The sequence below is a fragment of the Mesitornis unicolor genome, unplaced genomic scaffold (assembly GCF_000695765.1).
Source record: "Mesitornis unicolor isolate BGI_N332 unplaced genomic scaffold, ASM69576v1 scaffold45371, whole genome shotgun sequence".
NCBI classification, from domain to species: Eukaryota; Metazoa; Chordata; class Aves; order Mesitornithiformes; family Mesitornithidae; genus Mesitornis; species Mesitornis unicolor.
This window is the reverse complement of record NW_010166618.1, coordinates 1-13,444: the sequence shown is the minus strand read 5'-3', so window position 1 is coordinate 13,444 and position 13,444 is coordinate 1. Positions and strand designations below refer to the sequence as shown.

The following is a 13,444-nucleotide window of genomic DNA, read 5'->3' as shown; positions in this document are numbered from 1 at the left end:
AGCAGGAACACCAGGTGAATCCTATGCAACTCTGCTCCAAAAAAGTGTCTGAAAACTGATACTGAGCTTGTGACCTCTCACTGCTTTCTATATTGAACACGTTTGGCTGGTCCAAGCCCTCCACATTGCTAACCACCAGTTTTGCCAGAGCTCCAAGAATCAAACTGCAGACAAATACAGTAAGTCAAATAAACAGAATGTAGCAAACTCAAGAGACTTCTCTACTTTGTACCAATTTGTGTAGAAGCAGCAGGTTGTGCTGTGGTAAATGAATCAGATCTACACGGAAGCAGTCCCTGCCTGTGGTCTTCCAGTATCAGCTCTGAAAAAATGTGAGATAACCAACCCCTGCACTTCCACTGCTCCAGAACATCCTCACCTGGGCCAGGTCAAACGGGAGCATCCCCAAGGGGATGCAGCCCTGCCCTAGCGTTTCTGCCCTCTGGATGCAGTGGCTGAACCCATCCCTGAGGTCTCGCAGGGCCCAGGGCAGTGTCACATTTTAAATCACCCTCTGAGGGATTTGCTGCTGCCTTTCTTTCCTGAACAAGCTTCAACTCCACACGATCTCCTCAGCTCCCTGTGGTCTCTCACTGCCGCTGTGCCTGGGTCAGGCAGGGCAGAGCTGAACCCACGGTTTAAGCAGCTTGCTCTCGTTTTAATTTCACAGGGTTAGCATGGCTGGTGTAATTCACATGTAACACCAGAGCAGCCACCCAAATCTTCGCTGCCTGGGCATTGGCTGGCTGCACTTGTGGAAAGTCACGGTCATAACATATACCTATTTTTTGAGTTTCCATTAGGAACCGGTTCTGTCAGGCATGATGGCATTCGCAAGAGCTCAGGAGGCAGGAAAATCTGAAAAAGCGTTTATGAGACTGGGTATAAATCACAGCTCTTGGGTTTTTCACCCTTCTTCAATTAAAAAAGTGCATTCAGAGCAACCATTCCCCACACCTACTCCTCAAATTTCCCTCCAGAAATGATGAATCCCACACTAGCTGTAAATTGGACCCCAGGTGTACCCATACATACACACACACACACATATATATATATATACACACACACAAACACACACACACAAATATATATATATATATAAAACAGCTACTTATGGGCATACAAGCTCTTGCTGAGTTACTGTGGAAACCAAGGCATCACATTTCCAGACTCTTAGGGCTCTACCTTCTCAACCCGAATGTGCATTTACCTTGGATAAGCCACTTCTGCCCTCTCCAGCCCAGAATCTTCCTTTAGCAGAGTGCATTTGGGTTCATCTCGAGGAGGCCCCATCCGACCCACTGTCAGCATGCCCAAAACACGGTGCTGCCTCTGATCCCGCACAAGTCACTCCCAGGAACTGCTGGCAGAAACCCGCTGCAGCTCCTGCCTGGACAGCACCGGGGCACTGCTTCCTCTCACAGCCACTCACGACAACCAAAGGCTGAACTCGGCTCTGTAGCAAAGGGGAATCATTCACCAGCCACCGAAACGCAGCCTGGCCAGGATGGGGATGCAGCGGCGTGAAGCGGCACAAGACACGACGCAGCGTCTTGCAAAGGAAGCCATCGCGTCCTGCTAGGGCTCTGCAGGGACACTGTGACACTTCACCATAGATGGCTTCCAGCTCTGGCTGCGACCACACAAGAACCCAAAGATCCTTCAATGCAAAGTGCAAATCCAGCCCAGATGTGATCTCAGGGACTGCAGCAGAGCTCGCTGTAGGGCTGACCCTCGCCCACCTCATCTCTGTAAGCACAGCTCAGAGCGTGCGAGGCTCCTCTGCGCACACAGCTTGTCACTGCGACGTCCACGTCCTGCACGGGGCACCTCAGCACCAGCACGGCATTAAAACACTCACAAGGGCTGGGTGGGACACCAAGGGGTGCTGGTGACCGCAGGGGCTTCTGGGGTCCCCAAACCATTTGCTAAACTTCACAGCAAGCAGAACGACTGCCCTCACCTCGTTCATGTCTCGGGATCTTTCTTTTTATGATCATCTTTGGCATTTTTAAGGCACTCCTCCCACCACAGCAACAAGCTGCTTAACCAAACTACCAGGAAGACAGGAGTCTGTTGATCCCTCAATTTAAAAGTACTTTTGTACTTACAAATCCGGAAAAGTCTACCTGCCAATCATGCAGTCTTCCTATTACACACTGGCTACGCACACAAACTAGTACGTTCATAAGCTGGAACATGAAAGACATCATCATGTGCAGGCAGACGCACGGCCCCTCCTCTCCCACACCCAAGCTCTGGCTCGGGAGCACCGTACTGGCTCCCGAAATCAGACTGCGGGGTCTGGCGTGAGAAATCAGAGCAACTGCTGGGCTTGGCTGTGCCTCCTCTACTCGTGGCAAGCCTGGGGTGGGTAACTCGCCGGACGATTTGACAGCACTTTCACCTACAGAACAAACGTCGCTGCATCAGCAATCATTGACAAAAATCATGCTTGTTTTGATGGGAAACAGCAGGAGGTCCTTGAAAAGCACCCACTGTCTCAGGAAAAGCTTCCCGGCAACTTTACTGCCATCCTTACGAATCTCGAGATTTTCCCAGCTAGAGCAGGCCTGGGGCTGCTCCCACCCTTGAAGAGCCAAATACGAAGTAAATAACAAGAAGTTCAAACTCTCCACCCTTTATTGCTTCCTTATGATACTTAATGAGCCCTCCCTACGCTAATATATCACTTCTGCTCCACTCCCCACGCCACACGGCCACCAGAAGCACTGGGGTCTGCCTTGGCTCAGTGCTGCTGGAGGGTTTCTCTAAGGCCGGGGGGTTGAACAGCGCTGTCACAACGAGCTGGAGCCGCCGGTTCAGCTTTGCAGCCCTCGACAGCCTCCGTGCCCCTCTCCAACTCGGCTGGGAAGCTGCAGCTCCAGTTTCAGGCACTATTGAGCTCCGCTCCTTCAGCGAGAGAGAGAGGAGCCAGGAGAGCCTTGTTCTAAAGCAAAAACCTGCGGGGGTGAGGGGGAGGAAGCAGAAACACATGGAGATCGGTTTGTGTGCAACAGAAGGGGCAAGGAAAGGCGCAGGCAACTTTTCAAACATTCCAGCTATTAGCTCAGTGTGATTTGTAACCAGGAGGGTTGAACAAACAGCTCCAACAACAAACAGCAAACTTTTTCTTTGGAGAGAGGAGACAATCACAGCAGCAATGACCTGCATGGAGACCCTGCTGCCACCCTGCCGACTTCTGCAGAGGCTCGGGGCATTGGTATCATTTTGTACCACACAACTTCTGGCACCAGCATCTCGTTACAGGGAGACAAAGACTTCACGAGGGCTTCAGCACCGGCTCACGGCCGCCCCATATCACAACCCACAGATACAACATCCCAGCCTGTCCCCCAACGCCGACCTCAGCCACAGAAGGCATCTGACTCCACGCACCACGCTGACACTCATCCTTCTCCCCAGATATGCTCAGAATTGGCTGTAACCCACTTCCACGACAGCGAGGACTGCAGACACAAGCCCAGAATGGCATGGAGATGAGGAATGCCTCCCTCCTTCTCTTCAGACAAACTAAGAGTATCCCCTCTCAAGGCTGCCAGACTCAGCTCGGGGAACCAAACATTCCTCATTAAAACATCCTGAGGTCCCATGGCCAGGGACTTCCCTCCCAAAGGGGACCCGGGGCCAGCCCAGATGGTGAATGAGGCCTCAAGAGCTGAGCTGTTTCAAAGGCTGCACTGGCAACTGTAAGGACAGGCAGGTCTGGGAAGGCATGTAGTAAAAACAAAATATCCAGCACAGTTACAGTTGGTTTTCTATTGAGCACCAAGAACTGCACTGTGTTACTGCTGCAGCGCGCTCTGCAAAGCCTATGGCTGCGGGAGCAGCTCCTCCTCTCCTGAAACGCAGCCGCTTCTCGAGTGAAAACCTCTCAGCTGCAGCCCTCTGGGGGGAAACCCATTAAATCCGCTCTGCCAGCTTAACCCCAGCAAACTTTCACGAGTAAATCAAACTGATCTACCACACTCAGGACATCTACACAAGAGCAGCCCTCCTGGATGCTTGAGGTCCCCTGACTGCAGAGCTCCTGCACACCAGGGACAGCAGTTTCATTTGCTTGCATGGCCATTATAAAAACACTGAGGAGAAGGGGTCTGGCATTTGCAAAGATCTGTATTTTGACTGCTCCTTGACACAGCAGAACGGGACCAACATGTCCACTGCAGCGATACTCACATTTGTTGCAACAGACCTCCCAAACAGCCAGGCCACGCAATGTAATTTCTGTCTGCTGGCACCAATCCACTCCGTTAAGCTCTGGCTGTCCCCTCAGCCACAAATGCCCCAGCAGAGGCAGCAAGCGCCGCTCTGTCACTGGGAGATGCAGCAGAGCACAGCCCCCACACGCCAGCTACCTCCCCGTTAAAACCCAGCAACTGCCTCCCGTTCAAACCAGACGACACCGATAGCTGCAGAGCTATCAAACAAAGTACACATCCAATACTTCATAACGTGAAAGCCCCGTTAAGAAGCGTGTGCATACACACACCCCCACGCGGAGGGACCAAAGCCATGGCAGAAAGTGCTCCGTTAACTCCTCTAGTGGCTTCAGCGTCCGTGGACACTCGGGACACACACACACACCACGAGCACCAGCCAAACTCCCGTGGCTCGTGCAGCCCTCGAGCTCTCCTGAAGCTAGAAATCACAGCTGCTGTGATAAACAGGGAAAGCTGGAGACTGGCAAGTTGATTCAGATCATTGCTTTGTGTCACAGCTAACTCACTGCCAGCTGCCTCCAGTAAAAGAAAAAGCCACCAGAAACCTTAAACTCTAATGACACTAAAAGAAAAGAGCGACTCCCTGTCCTGTCCACCTCTGGGGACATGCACAGAGCTCCATCACTCGGTTCTGCTCACTCACCTCGTCCATTTTTTCTGATGTTGGAGTCTGGTCACCAGGCACCATTTCTTTAGCCTCCGAGGTCTCAATTTTGGAGGTCCGGCCCAGCTGCTCAATGGGAGTCATGCTGGCCTCCGACGTCCCCCGGGAGTTCTGGCCCAGAGACGCCGTCCCAGGGACGGGCTCGTCGTCGTCGGAGTCGGGCAGCGGCGTGGGGCTGATGTCCTCCAGGCCTGTGCTGGAGGGGCGCGAGGAAGGCGTCTGACCCCGGAAACCGGGCTGAGAGTTCGAACTGTACATGGGGATAGGGGAGAGCTGGGAAGAGGAGGAGGAAATAGGGCTACCTTCCATTCGGATCTCGTTATCCGAGTCATGCTCATTAAGAAAGGGTAACTTTGTTCTCTGCTCTTTTAAGAGCATCTCAATCCGTGAGTCTAAACTGTTATGCTGCATTTCCGACTCCATGGTGGGGGTGCCAGGGGTCTCGCTCCTCTCTGGAGTCTGAGAGAAGGATGCTGTGCTCGGTTCGGGAACAGAGTTCGATTCGGGCAAGGGCGGAGGCTCCTCCTGCTTCTCCTTCACCGGGACAAAGTCGATGTTAGTGGCAGCACTGCTTTCCACAACCATCTCAGCGGGAGGAGGTGCAGGCCGTCGGTACTCCGCTTCCCTGGAAGTCTGGGGAAACTGCTGCTCCTCGGACTGCGGAAACACAGCGGGTGCTTGGTAGGGAGAGAAGGCAGATTTGTAGCTTGAAGAAGTCGAGTGGCTGAGGGGAGGAGTGTGAGAGAACTGAACGGGCTCCTGCTGGTGGGGTTTGTACGTGCTGAACTGATGCTCTGGCCCCCGGTAAACACCCGCCGAGTTATGGACGTAGTGGTGTCCCGGCCGGCGGTTGTAGGCATCTGTGAATTTTGTTTCGTGTCTCCTGGGTTTGTATCCGCTGTCCTGCCCAAAATGGTACACGGGTGTCGTCTGGCGACTGGAATAGGTGGAATCCTGGGAAAAGGGCGTCCCTAACCGTGGGGTGTGCGGTGTGCCCTGCGACTGGGGGGTGAACTGGCTGTACGAGTTTGGGGTGTCCTGCCGACAGCTGGAATAGGCTGTGTCGTGGGAAAACGGCGTGCTGCTGTTGGGGGTAACGGATGATCCCGCAGAAGAAAGGGTACTGTCCTTCAGGCGCTTCAGGGAATCCGTCAGCTATAGAAACAGAAGAGAGAAAACCACCTAAACACACACTGCCTAAAAGACATTTGTCTAATGCGTTTGATTTGCAGAGGAGCCGAGTCTCCAAGAGTCTGCACTGATTCCCATGGCAAAAAAAAATAGGTTACAGCATCCCTGAAAACATAAACCATTATCCATTATTAACAGTTCCCTTTGATTAAAAAAAAAAAGGCAAGCAAAGAGGAACTGGTTTATAAGAGGCGGAAGAAGAAAGCTGACACAACAGCATTCCTTACAAGCTACATCCAAGAGCATCAGGTGAACAGGAGACTTGTGCTCTTTTAGCTAAAAGAGTTTCAGTTTCTATCAACCATGTAAGGCTTGTCTACATTGCAAACAGCAAAGAGAACGAAGAAATTTCTGAGATATCAAATTACCAATTTAACTTTTTTTTTCTAACAAATCACAGCACACAAGTCAGCAAACTGCCAGCCTGCAGCCAAACCCACGCAGCAGGGCTTTGTGTCGGGGCAGCTGAGGCAGTGACCCACCACCCTCCACCAAACCTTCATCTGTAACAGCAGCAGACAGAGCTGCAGGTGTAAAAAGCAGAAAAAGTTCACAACTGCTAAAAACACATTTTGAGCGCCTTCCCAAAGACAAACGGTCAGGTAAAGCACTGCTGACTCTGGCATTGGAAACTGAAACCCTACAGACCAACAGAGCAGCCAAGTGATGCTCTGCAACTGACTTCACAGCACGCAGAGGGGGTTTCTAGGAGCAGCCCTGCTCCAGCCCAGGCTCTGCTGAGTCATAACTGTGCCACGCTCATCATTAGCACCTGAAATCCATTTTCCATCATGCAAAGCAAGAGCTCAGTCAGAATCCTCCTGCTAGCAACTGAGTCAGGACTGAGCTCCCCAAAAGCAGACCAGGATACCTACCTGGGGAGGATACAGGCTGGCTGCTGCTCTCCCAAGCACAGGTAGGTAAAGAGACCCTTAAAATAACCTGTTATAACATGCCAGCACCATCAAACCTCAGCTGAGCTCTAACCTGCCTGCTACGCATCTCACCCGTTCTTGGTGTGACCCCTAGAGACTGTGACACGTGGACAGCAGGAAAGTTTCCTCCTCAACTGTCCTAAAACCAACAGCAAGGGTCAGGAACCAGCCACGTGCATCCTGCCAAAATCCACACCTCTGCACCCTTGCTGTGGGCTGTTTTTCAGCAGGGTTTGGATATGGCCTGGAGGCAGGGATTGTGGCTCCCAGAACGGTCAGGTCTTTGCTGCTCTGCATCAGGGGGAAAGCCAATGTCAGGATTTTACTGCACTACAGCAGCAAACAAGCTCGTTGGCAGATTCTAGTGACAAGAACACGATGCAAACAGTTAAAGTTACCCACAAAGCAATCATTTTGGTGGTAATCGGGGGAAAAAAAATCGATTCAGAATAATAATATAATACAGGAGCACAATATCTAGAGAAACAATCTTAAAGATAATTACAGCAGGGACTACTTTGGGGGATACCATCAATTAGGTGTTTTAACCCTGAAAAAGGAGTCTCTTGTTATGAGATGTGCTGTAACCGGCAGAAATGAAAAGCCAGGCCCTGCTCGTAGCAGATTCCCAGCAAAACCCTCACTTGCCTCCCTCCTGCTTTTAAAGCCACCTTGCTGGGAGGTGAGGAACAATCAGCCTCTGTAGGATTTTGTTACAAGGATACTGAGGCTTTGCCTTCTCGCTGTTGGGGTGGTTGGTGGGAGAAGAGGAGAATTTTCTTGTTTCAGATCAACAGGATTGTCACGTTCAATGTACAGCTCTTACCTGTCCTGTAAAAAAGCTCAGCCAAATTTGATGCCTTAAAGTGGCTTCCTAAGCCATGATCAGGAGTCCAACTAAATTTAGACAAGCCAAGGGGGCTGACAACTTCCCCAAAACAGGCTTCACTTCGCCTCCCCTCGGCCCCTCATTCTAGTGGGGCTCCCAGGGGAGCAGGTAACTGCACAGAGCCATTTAGAGAACTGCACCCTAAATATCAAGGGACCCTTGGAAACCCTCAGGAATTCTGTCCACTGCTTTTATTAAAAATGGATTCTGGTGACTAACCAGGATTCTGGAAAACTGATGCCACTATTAAAGCTTTGACACCTCCTCTCTTTTAGCCTTAAGCGAGTCTGAAGAACGTATGCGCTAAGGATTACACGCTGCAGACACCAGCCCAAATGCACCACTGTAAATTATTCCCCATGACTTCCAGGGAATAATCCCATCTCAGGGACAGATCTGATACAGTCCTCTTCACTGCAGGAATTCCTAATGTTAACAGGGCACGTACTGTCAGTTCTGTGGGTATTTTTCATTCCAAAAGACAAAAAGCACTTACCACACCATGCAGACACCAGCATACAGATCAGCCACACGAGTTACACTTGCTATGGCAATATAAGCAACTTATATTTAAATGTGAATTAGCAACATCCACTCAAACTACGGCAAGACAAAGAAAGAGGCTAAATTAGAAGTGTTAAAACACCAACGTTAATGATGCATTTGTCTGGAATTTTCTAGAAAGTTATTCTTAAGAAAGCAAAGCCGAGCAAGCCTACCTGGAGAGTTTCATTCCCAGTTGGCGACACGTCCTGCTCAGTGCCCACGGGCAGGGTCTGCGGAGTGTAGAGACCATTGACCAGCAGCTCGTAGAACCGCATGCGGGTCTCACCTGCACAGACCACAACGCAAGAGCGATCGATTACACAGAAATCACACAGCCTGTAGAAAAACACCTCGTTCTGACACCCACACGACCCTGCTGCATCTGCACGCAGAGGAGCGGGTATCACCTCTGAGACTCGTGGGGATTGTTTTTAAATAACCTGCTGGATAAGTGAAGTCAGATGCTCCCTTCCACAGCCAAGACAAGAGGTTTCTAAATCCTTTTTCCTTGCCCCAGCCCGCTTTGGCAGCCCTGCTCTGTACCGCGCTTTCTGGAGAGGAGCCCTTTCCCTCCTCTCCAAAGTGCCAAGCAAATCACTTGCAGATTTGGGAAGGGAAACTCTCACCCGAGGGACGAGCCTCTGCCAGCACCCAAAGCCGCCTCAGAAAGCTCTCCCCACACACCTTGCTGGAAGAAACTCCTTGTTACTGATGCCAACAGGATGCATGGGAATGCCCAGGACAAAACCGTTAACGCTGCTCCTTCAGAAAGTCACCTGCCAGTCCTTTTTAACACCCTCCCTTAATTTAAGGTGTGCTCAATGGCATCCTTTGAAAAATAAATGCTAGAGAAGCAAACCATCCCATGGATTGTTACCGAGCCTGAGCCTTTCCATTCCTAAATTCCACAGAGACCCACGTTCTTAATACTGGATTTTTATTACTTTTTTATTTACTATTTTTATTACTACAGAACCCCAATCGCACTTATTTTGCAGTCTGTAAGAAGTCCATCATCAGCTTCAAGAGCAACAGAATCAGACCCCAAAACTATAGGAATTTTGCTCCAAAAGATAAAGATTACATTTAAAAAATGGATAGACCCAGCACTTGAGCCCAGAAAATGAATTCAGGCAAGATCTGCCCCAAAACAGGACTACTTTCACGAGGAAATCCTGCAGTATTAAACCCCCAACTCCTTGTGAATCACTGCGCAACCTGAAAGCAAAGCACCCCTTAGCACGATTCTGCACGCTGGGAAAGACTCATTTATCTCGAATAAACGCTGCAGATGACGTTATTTGGTTATCAAATCTCGTTTCACAAAGTCTCGAGCCACATCCTCAGCTATGTAAACTGTTTTAGTTCAGCTGAAGTCACAACAAAACAGCTCTCTTAAGACAAGAGCTTGGAGAGATGCTTGAAATACTACGCTTGAAGTATCAGCACACACCGCCCCCTCCATAAGGCTACAATGCCATGGATACCAAAGTGTTAGGCTTACTTTAAAACTTGTTTTTAAACAAATACAAATTGCTCAAAGTTCCATAATTCTTCCTGGACAGCCAATATAATGCAGTAAAAGTTACAATTTCGTTTTCCAAGAGTGTTATGAACGTGCAATGACTCCTATGCATTTCTCTCAGGACAGGTATTTATGAAGTGTGACCACTCTGCAGATGGGTAAACTGAGGCACAGAAGTCGTTTTAAGCCAGCCTGTCTCAGATGAGGAGATGGGATTTATTAGTGCCAGATGCCCGGGCCTGTGCTCTGGCCAGACACAAAATGACACTTTTGCCCCTAGCATTTATTTTGTCAGACAATGAAACCCAAGTTAACCTTTCATTCACTTGAAAAGCTGACTACTAGAAAGGAATGTTGAAAGCTATACCTATATATTTTAAGAATGTCCTAACCTGCTCGTGCTATTTTAGGACTAACGTTTTTACTTGATTCTGACAGATTACAGCACACTGACAGCCTCACTCCTTTAGAATGAAAGAGATGCAGCTGTGGAAAAAAATATCCATGAGAAGCATACAGCTGGCAAACGAAACAAAACACAAGTTGAAACCAAGACTTCAACGTCTTCTCCCAAGAAACAGCAGCATAAAGCCCCTCGCTTCCCTGATGCGCAGCTAACTTTCCTGAACAGCTGTCTGGCCAAGACTTGCAGATCGCTTTGTAAAGGGAGGAGACCAAGGGTAAACCTGGTACAATCAGCTCGCGTAAAATGCCTCTCGTTAAGACACAACCACTTATGAACCCGCTTTAGCTCACATTATTACATCTAGAAATGGGCAATTTGTTCTTAAATGTAACTTTTACCTTCAGATCTCAAAGCAAGCTGGGGAAGGAGCCTGTCTGTACGAATTAACGATACTGGAATTTCAAAGTACGCACACGTAAGGTCAAGCTTAGCTCACAACAAAAATTATGACTCCCATGATTCTTCTGCTAGCGGAGATCAGTAATGTCAATAAACACCCTACTACAGCCTCTTACCACGTGTGGCACATCTACTGCTCTATCGGTTGTGCACTCAATTTTGGGAACCTATTTAATACAGAACAAAAATACCAGCGTTTTTAAGAAAACCGTGCTAACAACGTTCTCTTCCCAAGAAGGAGCGCAGTAAGTCACTTCAAAAATAGAAATGCCATGTTTGCAATGAAGAAGTACAAGCGGCAACTGATCTACACCCCCTCAGCTTCAGACGTTTTCTAAAATTCAGGCACATTTCAGCAAAACCCTTCCTGAACACACTCGGAGGAAAGGGAAAAGACCAAGCAGTTGAAATGCAACACTTTAGTACTGCTTTCGTACTCGAGGTGTTCCCCAGGGCTGGGCTCCGGGGCTGAGCCACAGGAGCTCCTGTTCCTGTCGCTTTAAGAGCGTCTCACACTCACACACTCACACTCACACCCCACAAGTGCTGCGTGTGCACTCTTTGGCTGCCAGGCCCCGCTTTGGCTTTGCTGCTCAGGACCAGCAAGACGCCAGGCACGCAGGGGACACCACCCGGCCCCCGCTGCCACCCCCACAGCCCTGAGATGTGGCTCCCGGGAACCCCAAGGCCTGCCCCAGAATCCCAAGTTTGCCAAAGCCACGGGTCTGGCAGCCACGGGAGGTGGCCGAGCAGGGCCAGTCTGGGACACTGAGATGGGGGCATGGGAGGCCTCCCAGGGTGGGGAGCAGGGGACGGGGCAGGGGACGGGCAGGATGGCAGCATTTTGCAAATTGCAGGGCTGTCTCCTAGCAACAGACAACACATTTGGCTCCACGTGACTTGCAAAAGGCCCCAGAAACCAGACCCGCTCGCAGGGGGACAGGGGCGCTCCCTTCGTATTTTTAATCGCCGGGCCCTCGCAGTCTCATTTTAGGATGGGGACAGGCTGGGGGAACGCAAAACACAACCACGCGAGACCGAAACGTGTCCCCTCCTCACCTTTCGTGTCCAGCTCCACGTGGATGATGTTGCCCATGACGGAGGTGTTGTGAAGGTGCTGGACGGCCTCCCGGGCACCCTTGACAGTGGCAAAGATGACTTTGGCGATGCCCAGGTGCTTCTTGTTCTTGGGGTTGTAGAGAATCTCCACCTCTTCCACTTCGCCGTATTTCTTGCACATGTCGGTCAGGAAGTTTTCACGGATGTTGTCGTTCAGCTTGGCAAAGGTGACCTGCTTGGGAGGCACTGGCCCCACGTAAAATTCGTCGATCTGGGAACGGGCACAGGGTGGGGGCAATGAAAATCATCATCGTCATCCATGGAGCGTGGAGGAAAGCAGCAGGGTGGCACGGGGGGGAAAGGGTTAAAGCATCCTGCAAACTTTGGGAAAGAAAACTGCCTCCAAGGCTGTGGGATGAACCCCGGAGCTGAGCAGAGCCTCTGTCGCTGCAGCCATTCATTGAAACCGGCTCCTTTCTGGGCTACAAACAGGTATTTTGGGTAGTGCTGTCAGCAGAGAGCCCCCCCACCCGAGGAGCCCCCAAGACACAGCTCCAAAACCATCCAAGTGGTCTCATTAGACAAATGCATTGATTTCTCGTTATCTTTACAGAAGAGGATTACTGTTAAACAGTTTGCCAAATAATAATGTTAATAGGAATATGACTGTCATTTAAACGGTCCATTAAACTATTCGGAACTGAAGCTTCACTCCCAGATAAACAGGAATACAGAGCTAAACCCAAAAGTCGGGGGCGGTACCTTGAATTTGGGGACAGATAGCTCCAACTCCTTAGTTTTGGTCCATATTCGCCCTATTCTGGGATCCCTGACACAATCCACAGGAGCGATTCCCGAGTTCTGGGAGGAGGAAGAGAAAAAGCACAAAACCGGCAATAACAGGACTTGAAATTTCAGAGACAAATAAAATAAAATAGAAACCCCAAGGAAGCACGGGCTGTCTCAAGGGAAGGGGAAGGCGCACACACACACACACACACACGTGTCAAATTGCAATACTGCTGGGAAATGCACACAGATTGGAAACACAGAAATAAAGCCGCAGGTTTGGGCTCCCCGGGCTCCTGACAGTTGAATACACAGTGTCAGGTGGTGGTAACTTTGGTGGCTCCGTGTGTCCCCACGGACCCCCCTCCCACACACATGTGCTACGGCAGGGAATACCGCGACCCGGAGGGACCCTCAGCCCCCAAAACGCCGGTAAGACAGAGCCGGGGGGGGGGGGACGGACGACGACAACACGACAACACAATGGGGGAAACCCACGACCCCCTACTCACAGGCATGCTGAAATGTTGCCCATCGTAACGGTAGAGTTTGTGCTGTCCTTTTTTCAGAGCCGGGTCAATAATCAACTTGTAACTTCTCCAATGGTGATTTCTTTTCTCGACAGAAGTGCTGGCTTGCGTGCTGTTCTCCATTCCGTTGATCCAACCTGGACGGGTGGGGGGAGAGGAAGGGGGAAGGGGGAAAAAAAAAGAAAAAAAACCACACGGAAAACC

General features: G+C 50.3%; 1 protein-coding gene across 1 annotated transcript in view; it reads right to left on the bottom strand.

Annotated features, from left to right (window-relative positions):
• Window positions 1–13,391, bottom strand: part of LOC104548879 (histone-lysine N-methyltransferase SETD1B-like) — a gene marked incomplete at its 3' end in the record, with an annotated part of 27,753 nt that extends 14,362 nt beyond the window's left edge. The window contains exons 1-5 of the mRNA XM_010195023.1: window positions 13,223–13,391; window positions 12,684–12,782; window positions 11,922–12,192; window positions 8,646–8,758; window positions 4,891–6,066 (exon numbers count right to left, since the gene is read on the bottom strand). Of these exons, the coding sequence (XP_010193325.1) occupies window positions 4,891–6,066; window positions 8,646–8,758; window positions 11,922–12,192; window positions 12,684–12,782; window positions 13,223–13,363 (1,800 nt within the window). The remainder of the gene's footprint in view (window positions 1–4,890; window positions 6,067–8,645; window positions 8,759–11,921; window positions 12,193–12,683; window positions 12,783–13,222) is intronic.
• Window positions 13,392–13,444: the final 53 nt, after the last annotated feature.